Raw genomic sequence first — 26,721 nt, 5'->3', positions numbered from 1 at the left:
ATAGGAAGTCAGAAAATAAATGGTTTGCTTTCGACTATTTGCATGATTATGAAATCATGTGCCAGACAGCAGCCCCTAACACCAATACGTGTGTATGTGTGTGTGTGTACGTGTGTGCGTGTGTGTTTAAGGCAACAGTGTCAAACTCATTCCATGGAGGGCCTAGTGTCTGCAGGTTTTTGTTTTTTCCTTTCAACTAAGACCTAGAACACCAGGTGAGAGGAGTTCTATAATAACTAGTGACCTTAATTCAATCAATCAAGTGCAAGGGAGGAGCGAAAACCCGCGGCCACCTGGCCCTCCTTGGAATGAGTTTGACCCCTGTGGTTTTAGGGTAGGGTCATATCATTTCATACCCCCTCCCAAGTGGCCTCTGGTTCCAGGGCCGGGGTGGCCTGCTTCAACATGCTCTTAAAGGTAGCCTCTTTCCTCTTCATCTTCCTGGCCTCCTCCTTCTCCCGCTCCCTCTCCCGGGCCTCCGCCTTCTCCAGCAACTACAGGAGGCGAGAGGGAGGGCACAGGGGTTATTAGAGGCACAGCAGGGTCACTGATTGTCAGTGAAATGATCAGCATTCCAAATGGCACCCTATTTGGTGAATTACTTTTTGACCAGGGCTCATATGGGTCTGGTCCAAAGTATTGCACTATCTAGGGTGTTATTTGGGACACAAACCGGGTCTAAATGGCAGCACTCTTACACTGTTGAAGGCCAGCTTGATGTTGCCTGCGTCCAGCGTCATGGCTCTCTTGTCTGAGCTGATCACAGAGCCAAAGTCTTCAAAGCTAGTGTTGACCTCAACCAAGAAGTTTTTGTCCTACGGGAGGAAAAAAAGTGACAAGAAAGTAAGTTCATGAAATGCACATGAATCAAAAGTGGTTACCAGACAATAGACACTGTAAAGTAGATTTAAATGCACCCCAAATGGCACCCTACTCTAGGTACTCAAAAGTAGTACACTAAACAGGGAAAAACGCAAAATATAGGTCAAACGTAGGGCAATAAATAGGGAATAGGGTGCCATTTGAGTCTCGACCCCTAGGTGGCAGTAAATAACATCTCCCACCTTCAGGATATCCTTAATGATCCTCTTCTCGTCATGGTAGCGAGCCTTCAGGTCTTCCACATAGAACTTGAACAGATCGAGGGGAGTGGAGCCTGCAGAATAGACACCATAAACTAACATGCACATGTTATTCAAGACGAGCTCCGACAACACATAGTTATGACAACACCAGAGAGTTAAAAGAACCAGAGCAGCAGAAGGACGATTTGACATTATTAACGCAGTGGCTTAGAACGTGTGAGTGAGTGTCGTCAGTCTGTGGGTGCGAGTGCGTGACGGAGTGCGTCTGTGCGCATGCAGAGAGCGCGGCCGTTACCTGGCTGGCCCAGCATGTTGGCGAAGCGGATGTCTGAGCTGACGGTGGGGTACATCTCCATCCAGGCAGACATGGAGTGGAGCTGACCGTGGTCATGGAGCTCGTCCAGGAATTTCTGGGGGGGGAAACACGGCTGAGCTCAGCAAATCAACTGAAATGACCAATGTCACTTGTCCCCATGAGGGATTTACACACAAAACATTAATATTCCTGTACTTTTCCAGTACAGTTACAGTCAAACCCCTGACTGTCTAGTCGTCTTTTTCTTCAGTTTGGGTTAGTATTATTATTATGCGTTACATTTTTGGGGGGTGGGAGTAATTTGTCATATTACACACACGTGTGTAATTTAGGCGCATGTGCGACCTGGAAATGTGTTTTTTGCATATGCCACACCCTCGGAGAGTGTGTGTGTGTGGGGGGGGTTCACAGCCAGGATCTGCCATTATTAAGGTTAAGTGCCTTGCTCAAGGGCACGTCGACCGATTTTTCACATTGTCGGCTCGGGATTCGATCCAGCAATGCTTTAACTGCTAACTACTGTATATATGGACCTTTAAGAACCTGCTGTATCTATTGTAGTGTGTGATATATATAAAATAATAAGTGGTGGGTGCTTATATTTGTCCTATTTCACACACGTGTGTATTATACTCAACTCAGTGTGACTCTCGGTGACACCAAAGGGCTCGGTTTGCACTTGCCATTTTGTATCAGGATTGTCTACGGTCTACACAATGTTTCCAAAATGCTAGACGGTGGGGTAGAGTAGGACGCTCGTCTTTCTCACCTGGAAGGACTCTCTGTTCTTCCGCTGTCTCCTCCTCTCCCTCAGCAGAGTCTTCTGCTTCTCGTCCTCCTCCTCCTTCTCCAGCGCTCGGATGTGCTCCTCGAAACAGATCAGAGCATCCTCCTTGTCCATGTCTGAGCCGAACATGGAGATAGATGAGAGGAAAGAGAGAAATGATAGAGAAGAGATAAGACACAGAGAGAGAGAGAGAGAAGAGAAGACAGCCAGAAGAGCGAGACGGAGGGAGTCAACAGAGCACTCACGTCAAACGGAGTCACTCTTTTACCCACACAGCTACACCGGTACAAACCACATCACCTGACTGGACAGGGCAGTCAGTCAGCGACTGCAGCTACTCAGCCTGTTCAGTCGTTCACACATTCAAACTTAATGACGGAGATGTAACGGCTCTGCTCTAGTTATACGAACGCAGAGCTCGGAGTAAGGGTGTATCCCAAAAGGCACCCTATACCCCACACAGAGCACTACTTTTGACCAGAGCCCTATAGAGGGCAGCTCAGAAGTAGTGCCCCATGTAGGGAATAGGGTGCCATCTGGGGACGCAACCCAGTATGAATGACAGTGTGCTGCGTACTCTGGAGCTCCTCGTCCTCTGCGAAGGTGGGGTTGTCCAGCAGGTACTGCTGGGCCTCGGACCAGGTAGTGCGGTACGTCACGTTGGCCATGTTGTCCAGGATGTTCTTCAGCGCCTCCCAGTTCCTCTTCCTCAGCTGCTTGGCTTGCTCCTGTACCACACACATACACAGGACAAGGATGGAACAGACGTTAGTTAGGCGGAGGTCCACACACTGACAGAATGGTAGGGTTGTCAAATTTCAGTTACTGCAATTTTGCAACTTTACATAATATCTTTATAGTATTACTATGTTCTTCAGACAGCAACGGTCCTGTAGTAGACTATATAGGGAATAGGATGCCGTTGGAGAGGCAGCCAGTAACACGGACCTTCTCCTTCTTGGCCAGGTAGAATAGGACATCTTCATAGATCTCCAGTCTGTCTCTCTCCGGGACGGTGCTCCACACATCCAGCTCTGCAAACATCTGCTCTGCTTTCCTGGTTCACACACACAGAGTCAACCACGGTCATGAATAAAGATGACATGCATGACAAACATGGTTGTGAAAATCCCCAAATTCCCAGAATCAGGAGGGAATAAGTTGAAAATCTTGAATCCAAATGCAAATGACAAATTCCACAAGGGGGCAGCATTACACAAGCTATAATCATCACTTCTGATCTCGCCCGGCTCAAGGCACTGCTGCGATTGCGGGAATTGCACATTGTCCAAGAAAGACTAGTTCACTTTCAACTTTAACATGAGACGAAACATGTGTTTAAAATACCTCATGACGTAGGTAAACCAAATCAAGTTCATGATCTCCATACTAGCAGTGAGGCCAGCAGAGAAGTAGTATTTCTAGGATGAGTGTGTTCTAAAACAATAAAATCAACAGACAACCTTGATGTCACCCCCCCCCCCCAGCTGTTCATTCTAGGCCAGCCCAGCACACAAACAACATGGAGTCTCCACGACAACAGTAGCCTCCAAACTGGCTGGTTGTCAAGGTCACCAGTCGATCACTTTCCCTTGAGCCATGTCAGTGACTTTTACAGTTCACACCCAGACAGAGAGGGACACACACATCACAGACAGAGAGACTGCATGGTAATGAATGTGGTGGATTCAAATACAGGGGAAGTCAAAATCCATCTGATAAAGCAACGTTTCATTTCAGGGTTGGGGGAAGTTCATAAGCCAATCTGCCTGTGATTTATTCAGGATGTGTACTATTAGTGTATACTCATCCGCAAATAATACATCTGGTATGGCTAGATATGGGCCATGGACTGACCACAAACACTAGACCATAGAAAGGTCGATGATTAAGTGGGGGCATATTGTCGGTGCTCCGGTCACACATTAGCCAGTAACTCACTTGGATCACGTCTGCGTGGTGTCATTGATTATCTCAATAGTTCCACATATTGGCAACTTCAGGAACCACATATCAATGACAGAAACGAAGACGTATAGAGGACTGTCCCCGGTCAAAAGTAGTGCACTATATTATTAAGGAATAGGGTGCCATTTGGGACACATGTTGACTTCGCCAAGAAAGGCACTTACTTGTATCTGGTGGTAGATGTCATTTTCTCGTGATTCTCCAAAAATCTCTGATATGTTTCCTTGGACTCCTTGTATTTGAGTCTGGCCTCCTCCTTCTCCTCTTTCTCTGTCTGCACCTTGTAAGCATTGAAGGCCTGCTTTTTCTCGCTTAATTTGGGCAGGGCACTTCATTGTGAAGGGAAGAAAAAAATCAACATCAAACAGTTGGTTAGAAAAGTAATTGAATATTCATGTACGACATTATCATAATCAGAAAAGCAAGGTGGTGGGTGGATACCTGTAGCGTGGGTCATTGATGATCATTTTCATGGCTTGTTCCCAAGACGCATTGGATGAAACTCCCTGAAATTTTAAAAAAGAGGATATTGAGCATTAAGAGTTGACACTCAAATCAACTCAGCTGTACAATCTGCATTACAGCTCATATGTAGCAAAGCTGTGTATGAGGGCAGCTTACGTTTCCATCAACAGCAAACAATACATTGTGTTGGGAGTAGCCTATGTATTGAATTTATGCACTCATGTACCAGACCTGGGTTCAAATACTATTTCAAATATCGCAATTACTTTAAAATATATTCAAAGGAAGTATTCAAATATATTTTATTTAAAAAAACAGGTAGTCTTTCAGTGTAGGCATTTCATCATTGTACTTGTGACATTAAAACTAGTTAAATATTTTAATGTATCTGGAAATATACTTGGAAGTATGACAGTATTTTCAAATACTTACTTCAAATACCTGGGTTAAATGTATGTATTTGTACTTGAGTCAGTGTATTTGGTTTTTACAAATAACCATTCAAATAAAAAGTACTTGTTTTGGGCTGTGTGTTTTAAAATACTTAAAGTTTTTTTAAATACCAGATACTCAAATATATATGTATTTGAACCCAGTTCTGCCATTTATGGGAACATGTATGCATGTGTAGCCTATCTAAAAGATGTAACAAGGAGTGGTGCTGAGATTCTCTGGCTTGTTCCAGCCAAGGCCATACATTTTCTTAAAGCTGCAATATGTAACTTTTGGGGCAAGACAACCAAAATCACATAGAAATCTGAGTCAGATCTGTAACTCTTATTGAAACCAAGTCTAAGAAGCGGTAGGTCTGTTCTGTGTGTTATATCTATGATTCCAGTTCTTAAGTTTAGTTTTTTTATAGTCACTTTTGTACACCAGCTTCAAACTAAAAATACAATATTTGTGTTATGGAAAATATATTTCAGTGGTTTAGATGGTACAATGATTTTCTATACTATACTTGCTTGTTTTGTCATATAAACTAAAATTAGGCAAACTGTTACAATTTTAGCAACCAGGAAATGGCAGAGCGATTTCTGAATAGTGCATCTTTAATTACTAATAGATGCAGGGTTAAGAGGGGTTGAGTACCAATAATTTAAAGAAATGCCAGAGAGAGACAGCTTACGTAAGTGGCCTTTTTGCTTGCCTTTCTCCAGTAGAGCGACTCATTCATCCATTATGAACAGATGATTTCTGGGCATGCATTTGCCTTGTCACAGTCCATGTCCCAAATGGCACCCTATTCCCTACAAAGTGCACTTGTCAAAAGTAGCACACTCTACAGGGAACAGGCTGCTATTTGAGACACAACCAGAGTTATTCTAACCCAGTGGAGCATGCCACTCTCCGCTGTCTTAATCCGGGCCCGTGCCTTCATCCAATAACGCTAATCATAAAGACGGAGTCATTAAGATCTCGCAGGGAAACGGTGAGAGCAATCTCAGAGGAGAGCTTTGTGCGCCAAATTAAAAAGACCTAAATATAGCTGTGCTGAGCCACCTCCTCGGTCAAAAACAACACATCCCCTGCCACAGCAACATGAGGCGTGGTGAGGATTAGCAATCATGCTAAAACCTGAGAGTGCTCACGATGAGCGAGACGGATTCAGTCCAGGAAGGCCATATTGGTAAACAATCTTTAGGTGGAGTCATTACAGCACTACGAGCACCTTATTATCAAACCGGATGAAAGTGGTTCTCAGACAAAAGGGTGTGCTTGAGGTTAATTTTGGTGGCTACCTAGGAGAGCTGCAACCGACTCAGTGGCCGTGTGGTTAGTGTCTGCCCTGAGATTGGAAGGTTGTGAGTTCAATCCCTGGCCGAGTCAAACCAAAGACTCAGCATTAAGCACTCAGCATTAAGGAGATAGATTGGGGGTAAGGCCCTGTGATAGACTAGTGTCCTGTACAAGTACACCCCCTGGACATCAAGCTGCCTCACGCTACAGAAACAAGAGCTAGGCTCCTGCCCTATGAGGCGTTCCAGCTCGCACAAGCTTCATTGACACACTTTGCCTTTATGAGCGAGATGTAGTGTTCAGATTGTAAATTCCAATAATCATTGGGATGACACAAGCAGGAGTCCCAACTGAGCAGAAGGAGAGTAATGAAATCCCATATGGAATCCTCACCTTCTCCTTCAGGAGCTCTTTAAAGGCCTGCTTGGCCTCTTCTTTCGTGTTCCACTTGTATGTTTTCTTCACCAGCTCTGGCCTCTCGTCCTTTGAAGCGTCATTACTAAAAGGAGAGAGAGAAAGGAAGAAAAATATGAATACTGTCCTCAGATAAAAACGGCACCAAGGTTTTTGGTAGTCCGATGGTGTGTGTTCTTTTTTTAGAGATACATTTTTCTGGGTATTTTGAAGTTTTATTGGCAGATCTAGATTACAATATGAGATGGGGAGATAGGTAAAGGGAAACTTTACAGAAAGTGAATGGTTGAACAGCACATACCATCAGTGCCAGGCGCTGGTCTGGTGGTAGTGTGCCACCCATAGACCACATATTCCCCCATTCCACTAGACCAGCCCCTGGCACTGACGGTATGTGTTCTGATAATGTAGGTTGCCCCACTGACAGGAGAAGCTGATGTTTACCATAGGTTTGTACATTAGGGTCAGTGCCTTTACTACAGTCGGGTGAGATTCCTGGTGAGTTCACTGTAAGCCCATGCTGTGGGCCTCTCTATACTATCTGGGGGTAAATGGGCTGTCTGTAGTACCTGGCTGAGGCCTCCATGCCGACCGCTTCTTCTGTGGAGTTCACAGGCGCCTCAGCGCTGACCTCCGCTACATGCATGGGCACCTGGGACATCTGTTCCTCCAAAACTGTTGTAATCGGCATCATGACCGGCATTTCTATCATCATGGTCGCCATGACAGCAGCGCTGTCAGGCTGAAGGGTAGGGGCGATTACAGCGCAAGGAGCGCCTACCTCCGATGTCCTGCAATCAGTTCAGTTAGTGATGGAGGACCATGATAGTGCATTCCCCATGATGCTTTTTATTATAACAGGAGTGCCTCTTCAAATGTCACAATAATTAGGCCATTCCATTCTAATAGAACTATAAATAACAGATCAAAAGGAAATGTTTGATCATTTGATTAAGTTAATGTGTTCCATCATCTACAAAGATATTTTTTATTTTAGGTAATATAAAGTAAAATGGCTTTGGCAATAAAGTCTGTAGAGTAGGGTTGGGCGGTATCCAGATGTTCATACCGTTCCTGTACCACACCGGGTAGACGGTATTACAGGCAGTGCACGCACACAAGGGTCGCTATTTCCACCCCCCCCCCAAAAACTATGTTAGGCAGCAGGGATCTTGATCCAGAGGGGGATTGACTGTCTCTGCTGTAACCAAGAAGTTTGATCTTGCAAGCTAACCACTTAACTAGCAAGTTAGCAAACCAAATGCATAGCTGAAGCCCTGAGCTGGAGATAATTTATTTGCCACATAGCTTATAGTTAGTTATAAGCTCTGGGGCAGGCGGACGGAGGGGTCAAGTCGCGGGAAGGACGCAATATCTGGACTGTAGTGACACACATTGGTTATGATTTAGTGCTTAGACTAGGCTGTATGTAATTATTCTAATTTACATAGTTACAAAAGCCATAAACAACATTATTAAATCCCTGTTAAGAATAAACACTAGTTATGTTGTTTTCCTTGGTAAAAGAAAGTTGCGCTCAGTCACACAGAGTACACAACAGCGGTCCAGAGCAGAGCTCCCAGCCTACCTCATTGAAGATGCCATCGGAGGAAACGATGACCCACCTAGAATGGTGGAGGAAATGAGGATCGCTTTCCAGTCATGGCCAACGTCGCCCATAATACTTATGCAGCTGTGCAACAAGCACTCCGTCTGAACGCGTTTTCAGTACAGCAGGAAATATTGTCACTCTACTCCCAAGTCTTTAGGTAGGCCTAAGACAGGGTAAAAAAAAAAACTAGACCTAGACTACCGTTCAAAAGTTGGGGGTCACTTAGAAATGTCCTTGTTTTTTAAAAGAAAAGCACATTTTTTGTCCATTAAAATAACATCAAATTGATCAGAAATAGTGTAGACATTGTCAATGTTGTAAATGACTATTGTAGTGGGAAATGGCAGATTTTTTATGGAATATCTACATAGGTATACAGAGGTCCATTATCAGCAACCATCACTCCTGTGTTCCAATGGCACGTTGTGTTAGCTAATCCAAGTATATCATTTAAAAAGGCTAATTGATCATTAGAAAACCGTTTTGCAATTATGTTAGCACAGCTGAAACTGTTGTCCTTGTTAAAGAAGCAATAAAACTGGCCTTCTTTAGACTAGATGAGTATCTGGAGCATCAGCATTTGTGGGTTCGATAACAGGCTCAAAATGGCCAGAAACAAAGAACTTTCTTCTGAAACTCGTCAGTCTATTCTTGTTCTGAGAAATTAAGGCTTTTCCACGCGAGAAATTGCCAAGAAACTGAAGATCTCGTACAACGCTGTGTATTACTCCCTTCACATAACAGCACAAACTGGCTCTAGCCAGAATAGAAAGAGGAGTGGGAGGCCCCGGTGCACAACTGAGCAAGAGGACAAGTCCTCAACCGGCAGCTTCATTAAATAGTACCTGCAAAACACCAGTCTCAATGTCAAGAGAGAAGAGGTGACTCCGGGATGCTGGCCTTCAATCTTCTACAATAGTCATTTACAACATTAACAATGTCTACACTGTATTTCTGATCAATTTGATGTTTTTTTTATGGACAAAACAAAATGCTTCTCTCTCAAAAACGACATTTCTAAGTGACCCCAATTTTTTTAACGGTAGTGTAAATGGTTCCTCATTGTACTTTTAATTTAGTTTTAAATATAGCCTATTTTTTAAATCCAGACTTATTTGCACTGTTTGGTTATTTTCATACTTATTGTTTATTTTATAACTTATATATTTAGGATTTTTACAATTTGATATAAAAGGCATAAGGATAATGGGCTTATTTGTTTTTAGCCTATGCCAAGTTCATTCCCTTTTCAAGTTTTATAAAGTCATTTTTGTATCTGATTGATGTTGGCTTTGATAATACTGCACAATTTGTTAAGTAAGCTATTCAAAATTGTTTGTGAGACAACTGACACCGACTCATGATTCATTTATTTTGTATTCCCGCTTATTGAAAGCTCTGCTGCAGGAGCTTATGTAATGCCCTTTGCGCAATTCAAGGACATTAACAAACACTTATCAATAAATATATTATAATATTGTCTAAGTATAACTTGTTGAAGTCAGGTGCTGCAAAGGAGAACCTAGAAAAACTGCAGTTGGCCCAGAACAAAACGGCATGTCTTGCTCTTCACTGTTATCAGAGGGTTAATATCAATACTATGCATGCCAGTCTCTCTTGGCTAAAAGTAGAGACTGATATTTATTTATAAAAAGAAGATGCGACCAATGTGTAGAAAATTCCAAATTGTTTGGATAATGAACTTACTCACAGTACTGACACCCACCAAGGGTCTTTCCACAGTCCCCGAATCCAGGACAAATGCAATAAAACATACAGTATTATATAAACCCATGATTGCATGGAACTCCCATCTCAGATTGCTCAAGCGAACGGCAAACCTTGTTTCAAAAAACAGATAAAGCAACACCTCACAACTCCCCTATTTGACCTAGATATTGCGTGTGTGTGTGTGTGTATCTATTGATATGTAGGCTGTGTGTGACGTTTGACATCTATAAAGTTCCAACCTTGAGCTGTTCTTGTCTATTAATGTTCTGTATTATTTCATGTTTTAGGTTGTATGTGGACCCCATGAAGAGTTGCTGCTGCTATCGCAACAGCTAATGGGGATTAGGGCTGGGTGATATGGCCAAAATCTCATATCCCGGTATAGGTCATTTCATATCCCGATAACGATACATATCACGATATACACACGGTAAATTCAATGAATAAATCTTTATATAAAATGACCACATGTAAAGCCTATTTCTTATTACATTTTGAATTATACTCAACAAATAAAAGGTATTTGCATTTGGTACCTTGGGTCGAGTGTTAGCACCAACTCACGAAACCCCCATTTCTCTACCGTGTAAATTTGCTAAGTTGTCTTTGCTAAGTTTTAACTGCAGCTGTTATCTCCTTCCATCTTCATGATTCTTTGCCATATGGTGTGCCGCGGGCAAAAGCCTCTTGCAACGTCTGAGTCAGGGGTTTGTTTTGAGCACTCAACTACTTTTTGGGGTCTCATCCGTAGACTCTCTCCGTACTGTTTCACATGATTCTTGCGTAGGTGGCAAAAGAGGTTAGTGGTATTTGAGCCTGTTGTCGGGACCGGCCTGCGGCATATTTGGCAGAGGACACTTTTCTGGTCCGTGTCAGACTTTTCATACCCAAACCACGTCCATGCGACCGACGTAACTCCTCTTTTAGGTACATTCTCCGTGCTCTGTGTTGCAAATTGTGTTGCAAAGCGACATCCAATTGACCAAAAATATTGCCATAAAGAATGTGATATGCGACACAACGAAATAAACGATAGAGCATAATATGAAACCATAGAAAAACGTCTATCGTCACACGATATAATAAAATACCAAAGTAATGTTTACCTCAACCTTTGTCAGTAAGGGTAGTAACCCTATGTTTGGTTTGCGAAGATGGATTTTCCAACGGCACAATCTATTTTGCCTACATTGGTAAAGTAAAGCAGAAACGTATTGGTTTGTTTCCGCTCTCATTATTACTATACTATGTTTTTATTTAGGCTTTCTGATGTAGAACTTATTTAGGCCTATACATTCATTCAACGGTTGATCATTTAAATTGAATGGGGATTGGGGCGAAAAAGTGAAATTACGGATTTTAAAACTATAAACCAGACAACGGAGTGTCCCCTGCAAAACAGCATTTGGAAAAGAGGGGGGGGGGACACGTTATCTGACATTTTGCACTGCTTTGGTGCTCTCCGTTGTCTACAATCTACAATGTATTAATAGTCTACCTACCACATATTTATTGAAAATGTAGGCTATTGCAAAAAGGGAATTGGCCATTTAGCATGTCGCGCGCTGCCCCGACTCCATTCCTATTCAAAGGCTAAACCATTGTTTGTGACATCACAATGTTGTCACCATCGACGATGGCTGTCAATCATCATCGATATATGATGCTATCATAATATCGCCCAACCCTACTGTAGAGTAGTGGTAACAATAAGCAGCTCTTACCCATTCTCCTCGGCTTTTATCATGGCTAAAAGAGAGGATATACACCTGTTAACAATGTCTCGCAGGAAACTTTGAGGAACACATTTCATGTCTAAGAATGAATAGTGCAAAGATAAATTCATGCAAAGGAATGAGACTGATCCATGTAATTGTTTTTGAACGAAGACCCCCTGCTATTTACACTGGTCTAGAGGATGAGTAGATGCGATCCCTGGTCCTTCACAGTAGATTATAAAAGGATCATTAATGCACAGGCTCACCTTCCAGATCTTCAAGCTCTTTGGGTTTGGTCCACCGGGACTCCTTAGTCTGGGAGTTGTAGTAGTACGCCTTTCCATTGTCTGATTTATACTCCTTCCATGGGCATTTTGACAGCATTTGCTGCAAAGCACAAAGCAAAAATATGGCATGTCTACCAGACCTTGGTTCAAATACTATCAGGTATTTAAATTACTTTCAATACATTTCAAAACAAGTATTCAGATATTTGAAAACAGCATTTTAAAATACTTTCAAAACAATTAGTTTTTTTTTTTTTTTTTTTTTTTACAAATAACCATTGAAATACTTGAATAAAAGTACTTGCTTTGGGTTGTGTATTTGAAAATACACAGAAAAAAGTATTTAAATAACATATACACGTATTTGAACTCAGGTATGTTCTAGACACGCTCCACAAATTGTGCCGGTGGCTAGAGCCTGGGAATGGCCTCTACTGTTAGCGAGAAGATAGTTGGGGAGGAATAGTATTTGCGTTATAAATGGTACCCTTTTCCTTACGTAGCACACAATTTTTTTTTTTTTTTTTTATATATATATTTTTTTTTAACAAGCCCTACGGGTGCACTATGAAGGGAAGTAATGAACTATAAAGGGAACAGGATGCCATTTAGGACACAGCCATAGTGTGTGGGGAGGGATGGGTACGGGGGTTCAGTTTGTAAGGCCTTACTTCTGCAGGAGATTTCAAGTCGTCAGGCTTCTCCCAAGAAGACTGCTTGGTCTCTGTGTTGTAGTAGTAGGTCTTCCCATCCATAGACTTGTGTTCTGTCCACACAGACTTCTGAGGATGACAACCACACTTTGCCTTCACCACTCAACAACACTTACAACAGGTAAATGAAGGGCTCTGTGATACAAATTCTACATTTGCATGGAAAGTACTAGATTTCAAACCATTAAATCAAGCAGTTTTTCATCCCCAAAAAATGTTTTCCATCTAAGGCTATAACAAAATTAAATTAAGTCTACATCTTTGCACAGAAAACAACTGGCCATCTGTGGTTAGGAAGAGTAAAGGCTTCCACTTAAAAATGTTCATTAACCTTCTTCGGTTGGTCATCCTGTGGCGTGCCATTTGTGGTACCCTGTTGAACATTACACATAGCAGGGTCGGTCATTATATACTGCTAGAGATCATTACATGAACTTATCCACAGAAATGAGGCTGTACTTACAACTGTTCCAGGCGCAGCAGTGACTGTAAAAACAAAAAACTTAATAATTAGAATTCATAAAATCACTAAGACAATAACAATAAAAGCTTTTTCTAAATTAAATAAATAAAACATAGACCGATTCAAGCCTTACCAGTTGTGTCCACTCCAGGCTGCGGAAGAGATAATTTTATTAGTTAACAAAGATGATGACCTGAATTTGCTTCATTAACACAACACAAGCTTGTACCCTCGAGCGTCTAACACAAAGACAAAAATCTCTGTGGTCTTGATACATCAGAGTTGACAGGTGGAAGGTTTATTTGACAGCTTGCAGCTCTTAGTGCATATAGTTAAACAGCTGGCTGCTGTCGAAAGCAACACACAGACTGAAATGTAGCTTCCATAAATCACTCAACCATTTACTGGAGGGAGAAACCTGGAGTGTAAGGATGTGATGCTCCATTTAACAAGATGTTTTAAGTGGTAAAAAAAAGTTGTTTTTCTTTGACTTTTCTCCAATTTAAGATTGAAATGATCTTGTCCCCGAAGCACTTTGAATGTCTACTGAGACACAAATTGTATTCATTTGAGCTACTCCACTCCAGATAGCATTCATCCAAAGCACACTAACAGTGCCTTCAGAAAGTATTCAACCACCTTGATTTCCCCCCCACATTTTGTGTTACAGACTGAATTAAAATGGATTCAATTAGATTGTGTCACTGATCTACCTCAACATGGATATTTGTTATGAGAATTTATTACAGATAAATAAAAAATTTAAAGCTGTAATGTCTTTTCCAGAAGCCCATTAAGTATTCAACCCCTTTGTTATGGAAAGCCTAAATAGGTTCAGCAGTAAATATTTACTTAACAAGTCACATAAGTTCCATGGATAACTGAACCAGTATCTGGACAGAGGAGAAAATGAATGACAAATCTCCTCTAGCCCAGTTAGAAACCATTCATTTTCCCATAAGTTTTTTGTATTTAACCTTTATTTTGACAGGGAGACAATGCTGAGACCATGGTCTCTTTTCCAGAAGCCCTGTATAACACCACAATACACAGCAAAATAAACTCAGCAAAAAAAGAAACCTCCCTTTTTCAGGACCCTGTCTTTCAAAGATAATTCGTAAAAATCCAAATAGCTTCACAGATCATTGTAAAGGGTTTAAAACAGTTTCCCATGCTTGTTCAATGAACCATAAACAATTAATGAACATGCACCTGTGGAACGGTCGTTAAGGCAATTAAGGTCAGTTCTGAAAACTTAGGACACTAAAGAGGCCCTTCTACTGACTCTGAAAAACACCAAAAAAAAGATGCCCAGTGTCCCTGCTCATCTGCGTGAACGTGGCTTAGGCATGCTGCAAGGAGGCACAAGGACTGCAGATGTGGCCAGGGCAATAAAATGCAATGTCTGTACTGTGAGACGCCTAAGACAGCGCTACAGGGAGACAGGACGGACAGCTGATGGTCCTCGCAGTTGCAGACCACGTGTAACAACACCTGTACAGGATCGGTACATCCGAACATCCCACATGTGGGACAGGTACAGGATGGCAACAACAGCCCGAGTTACACCAGGAACACACAATCCCTCCATCAGTGCTCAGACTGTCCGCAATAAGCTGAGAGAGGATGAAATGAGGGCTTGTAGGCATGTTGTAAGGCAACAACGTTGCCTATGGGCACAAACCCACCGTCGCTGGACCAGACAGAACTGACAAAAAGTGCTCTTCACTGACGAGTCGCGGTTTTGTCTCACCAGGGGTGATGGTCGGATTCGTGTTTATCGTCGAAGGAATGAGCGTTACACCAAGGCCTGTACTCTGGAGCGGGATCGATTTGGAGGTAGAGGGTCCGTCATAGTCTGGGGTGGTGTGTCACAGCATCATCGGACTGAGCTTGTTGTCATTGCAGGCAATCTCAACGCTGTGCATTACAGGGAAGACATCCTCCTCCATGTGGTACCCTTCCTGCAGGCTCATCCTGACATGACCCTCCAGCATGACAATGCCACCAGCCATACTGCTCGTTGTCTGCGTGATTTCCTGCAAGAGAGGAATGTCAGTGTTCTGCCATGGCCAGCGAAGAGCCCGGATCTCAATCCCATTGAGCATGTCTGGGACCTGTTGGATCGGAGGGTGAGGGCTAGGGCCAGAGCCATTCCCCACAGAAATGTCCAGGAACTTGCAGGTGCCTTGGTGGAAGAGTGGGGTAACATCTCACAGTGAGAACTGGCAAATCTGGTGCAGTCAATGAGGAGGAGATGCACTGCAGTACTTAATGCAGCTGGTGGCCACACCAGATACTGACTGTTACTTTTGATTTTGACCCCATCTTTGTTCTGGGACACATTATTCCATTTCTGTTAGTTACATGACTGTGGAACTTGTTCAGTTTGTCTCAGTTGTTGAATCTTGTTATGTTCATACAAATATTTACACGTTAAGTTTGCTGAAAATAAACGCAGTTGACAGTGAGAGGACGTTTATTTTTTTGCTGAGTTTACAATAAACTACACATTTATATACATGGTATTATACACAACAATATGAAAATATGAAAAACATACCAAACCATAAAAATAGATTCTTCAGTAAAACAGTCCCCTAACCACAGTCAAATGCTTTAGAGGCACCAATTCTTCAAATTTTAAAGTGTATTGTAGATCATTCCACACATAAAAGGTGCAATGAAATTAAAAGGCTGATTTGCTTAACTCTAAACACCAAAGAGATCTCCAGAGTTTACCAAACCTGTGAATGGGTATGATAACTTGTCAACTTTTATAATTGGTTTGATTAGACAGCTCAGCAAGCGTTATGACAAAATATGTTCGTTACTCACCAAATATGGAGTTTCCCTGAGCAACTACCATAATTTACTGCTGTCACCTAGGCCTGTTGCGGTGACTATTACCTCCACACCGGGCGGTCACAAGTCATGAAGGCAGTCAAATTCCATCTGACCGTTTAGTCACGGTAATTAGACTTCTCCCAAGCTGATACTGCTGATGGTCATTAGCAGCGTACCAAACTTGCGAACTGCCTGGTACTCAGCACTCTATTGTCCCTCTAATCACTCGGACATCAATGCAAATCTAATCGAAAATCTAATCAAACACTTCACGAGAGCCCATGAGCTCATGTTGCTCAACATTTCTATAGGCTATGCAATTGCACGAGAAAACAGAGTGATATCCTCTTTTTACTAGAGGCCTCCATTAGCGTTCTTTCGGCTAGGCCAACTATATTTATATATTCCTAATATTAAGCACATTGCTTATCTTTACAAAAGGAGTAAAGCCTACCTGGCTGGCATGAAAACGAACCACGGGAAAAGCGTCCTCCATTCGCTATTTAAGTGCATAGATTACATGTATTTTTGTTTCGAGATAGGTGTATGATAATGGTCCAATATAAATCAAAACAAGTCTGATGGGTGACAATATTATCCTATCACTTGTTAATTATATATTATCACTTGTGAATGATGCCCAGCGTAAGGCAAGAAACAATGCCTTTTGCAACTTTTTCGAATCATAGTCGCACACCTCATGTAGCCTAGCCCATAGGCCTATATGTTTTGATAATGTTTTTATCACAACTAATGTGGCCAAATAACTTCATAAAGTTAAGCACACTTTAAGGGGTGTAGAGCCTAACTGGCATACATAAGCAGCCCGCGAGTTTCAAGTTTGGGGAAGATAATTTACCATAAAAGTGCACCTTGATAATAAAAGCATTACATGCAGAATCACGTGGTCACTTTTGACAATGGTGTTTTCGCGCGAAAGGAACATTTGCGCTTATAGCCTGTGCGCATTGCTGCGCTTATATGAAGAAATAGCCTAATAGTTTATCAACATTTTAAGCTAAACGTTCTGATCTGTTACATCAGCCACATTGCGTTAAAAAAGGTTGATGCTAGTGGTTGTATTAAATTGGGAGCTATCGCATCCCACAACTGTCCCAAACTATGTTTGGAATATTTAATTCACGCACAGAATAGAATAGATCGACTTTTGTACTAAGGGGGATAGTAGATTGACATAGGCTAGAGCGCTTGCTGTTTGTTAGGTCTACTCATGTTGTTGGCTGATGAAAAGTAAATGCGGACAGCTCTTCCCATATCTTCAATATGCACCTCGGAATTGGATAAGGACGCGCACAGTTGCGTCCCAAATGTGTGTGTCTTCACTTGTAGCCTGTGAGAAAGACTCGATGACGTGATGGAGAGCCATGTGAGTGAGAGGTGCTTCGGAGCGCACAGCACTCAGGGAGAAGGGCACAATGGCCAATGGCTGCAAAAGGCCTACATTTTTATAGGGTGCATTATGGCCACACAAAGGGGATGCTTGTCAAATTTTGAATGAGAAACTGATGAAGTGTGTACAGCCAGCACAAAAAACAAAGCAGCTTTTTAAAAAATCTTATTTTTTTCCCACATCATGCAGCCTTACAATGTATAAAAGAAATCACAACATATAGCCCAAAGTCTGTAAAACAACTAAAGTTACATTAATAATTAAATTAAGCATATAGGAGTACCTATTTCTTTGTTAACTGCTAAACACAGAATAGCCGTATGTGCGCACTCTCTCAAATTGTTTGGAGAAAATATCCTTTCTATTATATTAATCTTTGTTCAATCGTATTCTTCAAACTATAAAATAATGCCACGGAATTCTAAGCAAATCTTGTCTGCTAAATGAACTAGTGTAGCCCACAGCCATTTGGCATAGTCAGATCAGGACCTAACATAAGGACAACTCAGAGTATACTATTCTGTTCTTCTAGATAGACTACAGATGCTAAATGTGTTCATGTCAATTACCGTGAGACCGACAGTTATTTGCTTGACAATCACAGGCTGACGAAATTTCGTGACTGCCACAGCTCGTCACGCCCAGTATGTACTTTAAAAAAGTCTAAATAAAAACAGAAGCAACAGAAAAAATGTATTGTCTGGAAATCTATGTATTGTTTTTACCGACAGTGCATCTACCTATTCGGAAAGGTCGCTGTAAAAACATACCCTATATTGTTTACTTACATTAAATATTATTACATTCCATGTAGCACGTGTCAAACAGGTTGATATGACGTTCATACACTGTTGTAGGTGATAAAAATCTGTGCTTTTTTAGGATTCTGTACTGCTGCTAGATCAGCCGACATGTGAGTGGCAGTAATTCATGGTTTATTGGAGGTGTTGAAGAGGTGAATTTGGCGCATGCGCACTTGGTCAGAAACAATACATCGATTCTTTCCAGACAAATTCTCTCAGTTGCTCGTAAAATGTTATTTTGACCTTTTTTGGAAGTACATACCGGGTGTGACGTCAGTAAATGACGATAGTTGCTCACGGAAACTCCATATTTGGTGAGTAACGAACGCATTTTGACATAACGCTTGCAGAGCTGTCTATAACCTAAAATATCCTAAAACACAAGGCCAAATATAGACTGGTGTTTCTTACCAAGACGACATTGAATGTTCGACTTAAAAATCAGCTTGAAAATCTATGGCAAGACTTCAAAATAGCTGTCTAACAATGATCAACAACAAACTTGACAGAGCTTGAAGAGTTTTTAAAATAAAAATTGGCAAATATTGTGTGCAAAGCTTAGAAGACTCGGCTGGAATTTCTTCCAAAGGTGATTCTAACATTGAATCGGGGGTTGAATACTATACTTATCTAATCAAGATACATTAGTGTCATTATAAAAAAATACACAATTTTTCTTCCATTTTGACAGAGTATTTTGTGCAGATTTAAATTAATTTCAATCCCACTTTGTAAATCAAAATGTGGAAAAAGTCAAGGGGGTTGAATACTTTCTAGTGCTGAGCGATTAGTGCTTTTTGAGATCGGTTTGGTTTCCGTTTGATTATGAAAAATACTTTGGCATTGTTGAATACTCGTTTTTGATTGGCTTGAAGGGCATTCTAGAGGGTGCATTATTTCCCTATATAATGCACAGTATATTAGCACGGTAGAATTCAATGTCAGAAGTATTACAATGTAAACGTACTTTTAATCCATCTGTCTGCATATTTCAAGACATATCATATGATTTCATATGTAGTGAGATACCCAATGTGCAGGACGAGTCTCTTCTTATCACTCATCTTGAAAAAAAATTATACTACAAACTTGGCACTTAATCAATCCACCATCATGAAAAAAAATCAAATGATTTATTATGGAAATAGCAGGCAGTAGGGATGGGGGTGTGAGCATGCAGGTCTGGGTAGATGAGATGTAGTCGGCGTTTGTGTGCGTCTAAGTTATTGTTCGTATGTTTGTATATGGTGTAAAAAAAGTATATACACAAAGAACATAACTATAAACAACATATAACAATTTCAAAGACTGTACTGAGTTACAGTTCAAATAAGGAAATCAGTCCATTGAAATAAATATATTAGGCTCTAATCTACGGATCTCCACCTTATTTTTTTTAATTTTTTTATAGAGCTACACGATTCACATAGATGACCTATTTTGAAACAAAGCGGTAAATATCGCCGAAAAGTGGCGAGTTTGCATCTCTGTAAGAGAACGTGTACCTGTACAGTTCTATGAGGATTTTTTTTTTGCCTAATTAAGTTAAGTGTAGAATTATTATGGAGATGGGATGTACATGTTCAAGTTTTGTTGAATATTTAAATCCCTCTATATTGGTAGCCTATGTCTGTATTGGTAAGTGTTCCTATGCTTTGCCACGTTAGCTAATGGTGTCACTCCTGACAACCTGAGGGCTCTATTTTAAAAAGTGCAAAGCACAACATTGAGACAGTGGAGGAGGCAGGCGAGTGAGTTTACCGGTCCTGTTGGCTGCATCGCCGCAGAAGGCATGTGAGGGGGCATCATCATCCCGGGCATCATAGGTGGCATCATGCCTGGTATCTAATAAAAGAGCATCATGAAATATTCATTGGACCCGTTAATTTCACCCCCTGCCTGGCGCACTGGGTGCACGCTGGGTATTAATACACAGTGAGAGCAGCCATGGCAGGGTGAGAGCGACGAACTGAGTCTTATACAGTGCGAACGGAGCCACAGCTTGTGATCTGTGAAGCAGTGACGCTCCAATCTTCAGTTCTTCGCCGCCACCTGAGCCCCGTTTCTCAGGCAGGCAGCTGGATCATACACATCTCAGATCACACCTTTTTCATTTGGATAATGAGATCACACACTCCCCTCCGTATGCATCTGGACAGTGAAGCTAACATTTGGAATTTGGCTCTATACTCCAGCATTTTGGATTTGATATCAAATGTTTCATACGAGGCGACAGTACAGAACGTCACCTTTTATTTGAGGCATACCAGGGCTCCGGACTTTTGCCTAATAGGAAGTGAATGGTGAATAATGTAGTCATTTTTTATTCACTTTTAGTAAAAAATAAATGTTTGTGAACACTACTACATTAATGTCGATGCTACCATGATTATAGATAATAATGAATGAATCGTGAATGATGATGATTGAGAAAGTTAAAGATCATACCCCCCCCAAAAAATGCTTCCCTCCCCCATTATTGGTAATGGTGAGATGTTCGCATGTTTTGTTGTAGCCTCCAACTTTCTCACTCATCATTATTTATGATTTTTTACTTATTATTTTGGTTAAAGGCCCAGTGTGGTCAAAAATGTGATTGTCCTGTGTTACACACACACACATATATACATATATATATATATACACGCACACACACACTATAAGGTAGGAATAATATGGTGAAATTGTGAAAATTATAATAATGCTCTTTTAGTGTAAAAGCTGTTTGAAAAGGCCACCTGACATCATCAGGCAGTAAATTAGTTAATAGACCAATAAGAGAGTTCCCAACCTCTGTTCCATGATCATACTATCACAGTATTATTCCAACCTCAGTGTGGAAGTATATATAAAGAATCTAATTTTTTACTGAACTGGGCCTTTAAATCCAAAATGCTGGAGTATAGAGCCACATTTTACATCACTGTCCAGATACATAAAGAGGGTAGTGTTAGTTTATATTGGCAGCAAATAGTACAAACCCAAGTGATTAGAATATTTTTGTGCCAACTCTTGGGAAAAGGTAGTGGTACTTAAAAACCATTGCTACACACTCCAAAGAGTCAACCAAAGCTAAGCTTCTGGTCCAACTCCAACATTGTACTTCCTGGGTCTCCGGCAAAATTCAATAGGCCTTACATTTAATTAAAATCTAATCACTACACGAGGCTACGCATTGGAGGACTAGGTTGTTGAGCGCTAAACTGGAAAATTCAAACAAATTACAAACGATTGATCGTTAAGGGTGTGGCCTATGTTCTGTGACGACAAGTGATAATGACATCTTAAAGCTTGATAGTCGGCTCACCTGTCCCATCGGTGGCATCATACCAGGTGGCATCATGCCAGGCGGCATGGGAGCCATGTTGGGAGGCCTCTGTCCCATGGGTGGAATTCCCATTGGTGGGTAATGAGGCGGCATTCCCGGTGGTCCCATCTAGACAGGTGAAAAAAATAGGAGACACATGCTGTGAGATTCAACACTCAACGAGGCCCCATTTTGAGATGCCATTGGGAACACATAGAAGATACAAGTGTTTTCAAACACCAACTTACAAAAGGCGGTGGCATGCCTGAGGTTGGGACCCCAGCAAAAGGAGGTGCTTGGCTCTGGCCATTATTACCATCTGAAGACTGGACATGAATGAACAAGAGACCCCATTTATACAGTTACAGCTTGCACGTTAATATGGCTCACATATGTCCTGTACTAGGCCTAGTCCCAACGGAAAACGTTTTGCAACTTAAACGAGTTTGTATTAGACTAATTCAGGTATGTCCATCCCTGTCTTGCTTCCGGTTGGTTCCTATAGTAAACGGTTAAGCAGTTTATCGCAAAACGGTTTGCAACAGAATCTGACTGATGAATAAATACATGCTTAACTTCCCGCGGGCTGTTCAGTTTTTTTGCAACCAAATTTTGCTAATAACAGGCAGGCTATTTAGATAATACAGTTACCGCCATTGCTAGTAAACATAGCTACCATGAACTATTCAATACATTGACTAACTAGCTGCTACTCTCGCGGAGTGTCAACGCCAACATATTGCTAGCTAATTGGATAACGTGATTTGTTCACACACGTAACTCCTCCACAAATAACATTACCCCTTTAACGCTTGTCTAACTGTTGCTAGGTACTGAAAAAGGATTCCCTACAGCAGTACGCTAACGTTAGCGAAGTAGCTGCAAACTAGCTGAGTAACGTTAACTGTTGGCTTAGCTAGCTACGCGCTACCTAGCTAGCAACAGTTGACGAAACACACCAAGCAAATTAAATATAGCTATGTTGGTTATCCCCTTTCATATAATGATTGTTTATGCCAAACACCTCATAAAGTATGATACTTAAATTAGCTAGTAATTGAAAATATGGACATATTATCAATAAACTGTACTCACCATGTTGACTTCACGGAGAGCGTCCAGACCTGGCCACTCCACAATAACGTGCAATCTGATTGGTTAGTTTGCCTCTGAAAGAAAGGGCAAAGGTGAACAACATTTTCTCAATACAATCTGCGCACAGATTGTAACTTGTAATTCTGTCGGGTAGACAACTGATTTTTCGGAACTCGTGGATTCTTTAGACTGAACAACCCCATCTTTTTTCGACAATGTTTTCTTCATAATATTCACATCTGAAATATATATTTTTTATAAACTAAAGTATCAGCTATCACATCATGTAAAGCATCAAGCCTTTACCGGTTTTAGGTGATGGAGTTTTTTCTTAGATGATCAAGGACATCAACCACCCGAGCAACGGCCTGTTCGACCCCCTACCATCCATAAGGCGAGGTCAGTACAGCTGCATCAAAGCTGGGACCACGGGACTGAAAAACAGCTTCCATCTCAGGGTAATCAGACTGTTAAATAGCCATCACTAGCCAGCTACCACCCTGTTACTCAACCTTGCACCTAAGAGGCTGCTGCCCTAAATACAGTGCATTCGGAAAGTTTTCAGACCCCTTGACTTTTTCCTAATTTTGTTACGTTACAGCCTTATTCTAAAATTCCTAATCAATCTACAAACAATTCCCCATAATGACAAAACGAAAACATTTTTTTTTACATTTTTGCTTATTTATAAAAAAATAAAAAAACAGAAATACCTTATTTACATAAGTATTCAGACCCTTTGCTATGAGACTCGAAATTGAGCTCAGGTGCATCCTGTTTCCATTGATCTTACTTGAAAGGTTTCTACAACTTGATTGGAGTCCACCAGTGGTGAATTCAATTGATTGGACATGATTTGGAAAGGCACACACCTGTCTATATAAGGTACCACAGTTGACAGTGCATATCAGAGCAAAAACTGAGCCACGAGGACACGAGGAATTGTCCGTAGAGCTCTGAGACAGGATTGTATCGAGGCACAGATCTGGGGAAGGGTACCAAAACATTTCTGCGGAAGAAGTATGGCACCACCAAGACTCTTCCTAGAGCTGGCCGCCCGTCCAAACTGAGCAATCGGGGGGGAAGGGACTTGGTCAAGGAGGTGACCAAGAACCCAATGGTCACTCTGACAGAGCTCTAGAGTTCCTCTGTGGAGATGGGAGAACCTTCTAGAATGACAACCATCTCTGCAGCACTCCACCAATCAGGCCTTTATGGTAGAGTGGCCAGACGCAAGCCACTCTACAGTAAAAGGCGCACGACACCCCGCTTGGAGTTTGCCAAAAGGCACCTAAAGGACTCAGACCATGAGAAACTAGATTCTCTGGTCTGATAAAACCAAGATAAACTCTTGGCCTGCATGCCAAGCGTCACATCTAGAGGAAACCTGGCACCATCTCTATGGTGAAGCATGGTGGTGACAGCGTCATGCTGTGGGGATGTTTTTCAGCGGCAGGGACTGGGAGACTAGTCAGGATCGAGGGAAAGATGAACGGAGCAAAGTACAGAGAGATCCTCGATTAAAAACCTGCTCCAGAGCGCTCAGGACCTCAGACTGGGGTGAAGGTTCACCTTCCAACAGGAAAACGACCCTAAGCACACAGCCAAGACAATGTAGGAGTGGCTTCGGGACAAGTCTCTGAATGTCCTTGAGTGGCCCAACCAGAGCCCGGACTTGAACCCAATCAAAAATCTCTAGAGAGATATTATTATCTCGCTATTATTATTTGACCATGCTGGTAATTTATGAACATTTGAACATCTTGGCCATGTTCTGTTATAATCTCCACCCGGCACAGCCAGAAGAGGACTGGCCACCCCTCATAGCCTGGTTCCTCTCTAGGTTTCTTCCTGGGTTTTGGCCTTTCTAGGGAGTTTTTCCTAGCCACCGTGCTTCTACACCTGCATTGCTTGCTGTTTGGGGTTTTAGGCTGGGCTTCTGTACAGCACTTTGAGATATGATGTAAGAAGGGCTTTATAAATACATTTGAGTTGAATACTTTCCCGAATGCACATGGAATCACAGGTCACTTTAACAATGGAACGCTAGTCACTTTAATACTGTTTACATACCGCTTTACTCATTTTATATACTGTATTTTAGTCAATGCCACTCCGACATTGCTATTCCTAATATTTATATATTTCTTAATTCCATTATTTTACCTTTAGATTTGTGTGTATTGTTGTGAATTGTTAGATACTACTGCACTGTTGGAGCTAGGAACACAAGCATTTCGTGACACCTGCAATAACATCTGCTAAATATGTGTTTGTGACCAATAAAATTTGATTTTAAGGAGCAAACACTTTTTTTTCCTTCATAAAATGCATTGGATTTATGTAAACTCCAGTGGCAATCGGTCGTTCAGGGCAGGTGGGGCAGAGCACCTGTTGAGCCCTACCTGTTTCGTTTTTTTAAAATGCGTGTCACATAGTTTGCAAACAATGTAAAACAATTAATAATAATAATCATTGAGTTAATAAAGCTGCATACAAACTTGAGCTGTGTTCAAATACCCATACTAACATACTGTATACTACATACACTACCTAGAAGGCCAGCATCCTGGAGTCGCCTCTTCACTGTTGTCGTTGAGACTGGTGTTTTGCGGGTACTATTTAATGAAGCTGCCAGTTGAGGATTTGTGAGGCGTCTGTTTCTCAAACTAGACACTCTAATGTACGTGTCCTCTTTCTTCTGAAACTCATCAGTCTATTCTTGTTCTGAGAAATGAAGGCTATTCCATGCGAGAAATTGCCAAGAAACTGAAGATCTCGTACAACGCTGTGTACTACTCCCTTCACAGAACAGCACAAACTGGCTCTACCCAGAATAGAAAGAGGAGTGGGAGGCCCCGGTGCACAACTGAGCAAGAGGACAAGTCCTCAACTGGCAGCTTCATTAAATAGTACCCGCAAAATATCAGTCTCAAAGTCAACCGTGAAGAGGCGACTCCGGGATGTTGGCCTTCTACGCAGAGTTCCTCTGTCCAGTCTCTGTTCTTTTGCCCATCTTAATCTTTTATTTTTATTGGGCTGAGATATGGCTTTTTCTTTGCAGCTCTGCCTTGAAGGACAGCATCCCGGAGTTGCCTCTTCACTGTTGACGTTGAGACTGGTGTTTTGCGTGTACTATTTAATGAAGCTGCAGGTTGAGGACTTGTGAGGCGTCTGTTTCTCAAACTAGACACTCTAATGTACTTGTCCTCTTGCTCAGTTGTGCACCGGGGCCTCCCACTCCTCTTTCTATTCTGGGTAGAGCCAGTTTGCGCTGTTCTGTGAAGAGTGCTCTGTACCGGGTAGATAGCGTGTATGTCGTCGTGTGGGAGGTTTGCTGATGTCAACGTTGTGAACAGAGTGCCCCATGGTGGCGGTGGGGTTATGGTATGGGCAGCAATAAGCTATGAACAACGATCACAATTGCATTTTATTGATGGCAATTTGAATGCACAGAGATACCATGACGAGATCCTGAGGCCCATTCTCGTGCCATTCATACGCCGCCATCACCTCATGTTTCAGTATGATAATGCACAACCCTATGTCGCAAGGATCTGTATACAATACCTGTAATCTGAAATGTCCCAGTTCTTCCATGGCCTGCATACTCATCAAACATGTCACCCATTGAGCATGTTTGGGATGCTCGGGATCGACGTGTATGACAGTGTGTTCCAATTCCCGCCAATATCCAACAACTTTTCCAAGCCATTGAAGAGGAGTGGGACAACATTCCACAGGCCACAATTAACAGCCTGATCAACTCTATGCAAAGGAGATGTGTCGTGCTACATGAGGCAAATAGTGGTCACACCATATACTGACGGCCCTACCTTTTTTTAAGGTATCTGTGACCAATAGATGCATATCTGCATTCCCAGTCATGTGAAATCCATAGATTAGGGCCTAATGAATTTATTTCAATTGACAGATTTCCTTATATGAACTGTAACTCT

General features: G+C 41.7%; 1 protein-coding gene across 6 annotated transcripts in view; it reads right to left on the bottom strand.

Annotated features, from left to right (window-relative positions):
* The window catches only part of LOC120064420 (pre-mRNA-processing factor 40 homolog A-like), a 28,732-nt gene extending 5,914 nt beyond the window's left edge, over positions 1 to 22,818 (bottom strand). For 3 of the 6 annotated variants that reach the window (XR_005478593.1, XM_039014991.1, XM_039014993.1), the window contains exons 1-21: positions 22,763 to 22,811; positions 21,916 to 21,993; positions 21,668 to 21,796; positions 20,122 to 20,205; positions 13,433 to 13,451; positions 13,300 to 13,322; positions 13,168 to 13,209; positions 12,795 to 12,905; positions 12,103 to 12,223; positions 11,843 to 11,867; positions 7,345 to 7,566; positions 6,755 to 6,860; positions 4,598 to 4,662; positions 4,321 to 4,485; positions 3,137 to 3,245; positions 2,766 to 2,916; positions 2,171 to 2,304; positions 1,381 to 1,495; positions 1,065 to 1,177; positions 699 to 815; positions 357 to 494 (exon numbers count right to left, since the gene is read on the bottom strand). Coding sequence is in view for 5 of the 6 variants with exons in the window: in XM_039014991.1 (XP_038870919.1) it covers positions 357 to 494; positions 699 to 815; positions 1,065 to 1,177; positions 1,381 to 1,495; positions 2,171 to 2,304; positions 2,766 to 2,916; positions 3,137 to 3,245; positions 4,321 to 4,485; positions 4,598 to 4,662; positions 6,755 to 6,860; positions 7,345 to 7,566; positions 11,843 to 11,867; positions 12,103 to 12,223; positions 12,795 to 12,905; positions 13,168 to 13,209; positions 13,300 to 13,322; positions 13,433 to 13,451; positions 20,122 to 20,205; positions 21,668 to 21,796; positions 21,916 to 21,993; positions 22,763 to 22,765 (2,070 nt within the window). In the remaining variant the exon portion in view is untranslated. Of the gene's footprint in view, positions 1 to 356; positions 495 to 698; positions 816 to 1,064; positions 1,178 to 1,380; positions 1,496 to 2,170; positions 2,305 to 2,765; positions 2,917 to 3,136; positions 3,246 to 4,320; positions 4,486 to 4,597; positions 4,663 to 6,754; positions 6,861 to 7,344; positions 7,567 to 11,842; positions 11,868 to 12,102; positions 12,224 to 12,794; positions 12,906 to 13,167; positions 13,210 to 13,299; positions 13,323 to 13,432; positions 13,452 to 20,121; positions 20,206 to 21,667; positions 21,797 to 21,915; positions 21,994 to 22,762 lie in introns of all 6 variants that reach the window. The other 3 variants (XM_039014994.1, XM_039014992.1, XM_039014995.1) reach the window with 3 other exon arrangements.
* Positions 22,819 to 26,721: the final 3,903 nt, after the last annotated feature.

The sequence above is a fragment of the Salvelinus namaycush genome, chromosome 19 (assembly GCF_016432855.1).
Source record: "Salvelinus namaycush isolate Seneca chromosome 19, SaNama_1.0, whole genome shotgun sequence".
Taxonomy (NCBI): Eukaryota; Metazoa; Chordata; class Actinopteri; order Salmoniformes; family Salmonidae; genus Salvelinus; species Salvelinus namaycush.
The sequence above is the reverse complement of the archived record's forward strand: the minus strand, read 5'-3'. Positions and strand labels throughout refer to the sequence as shown.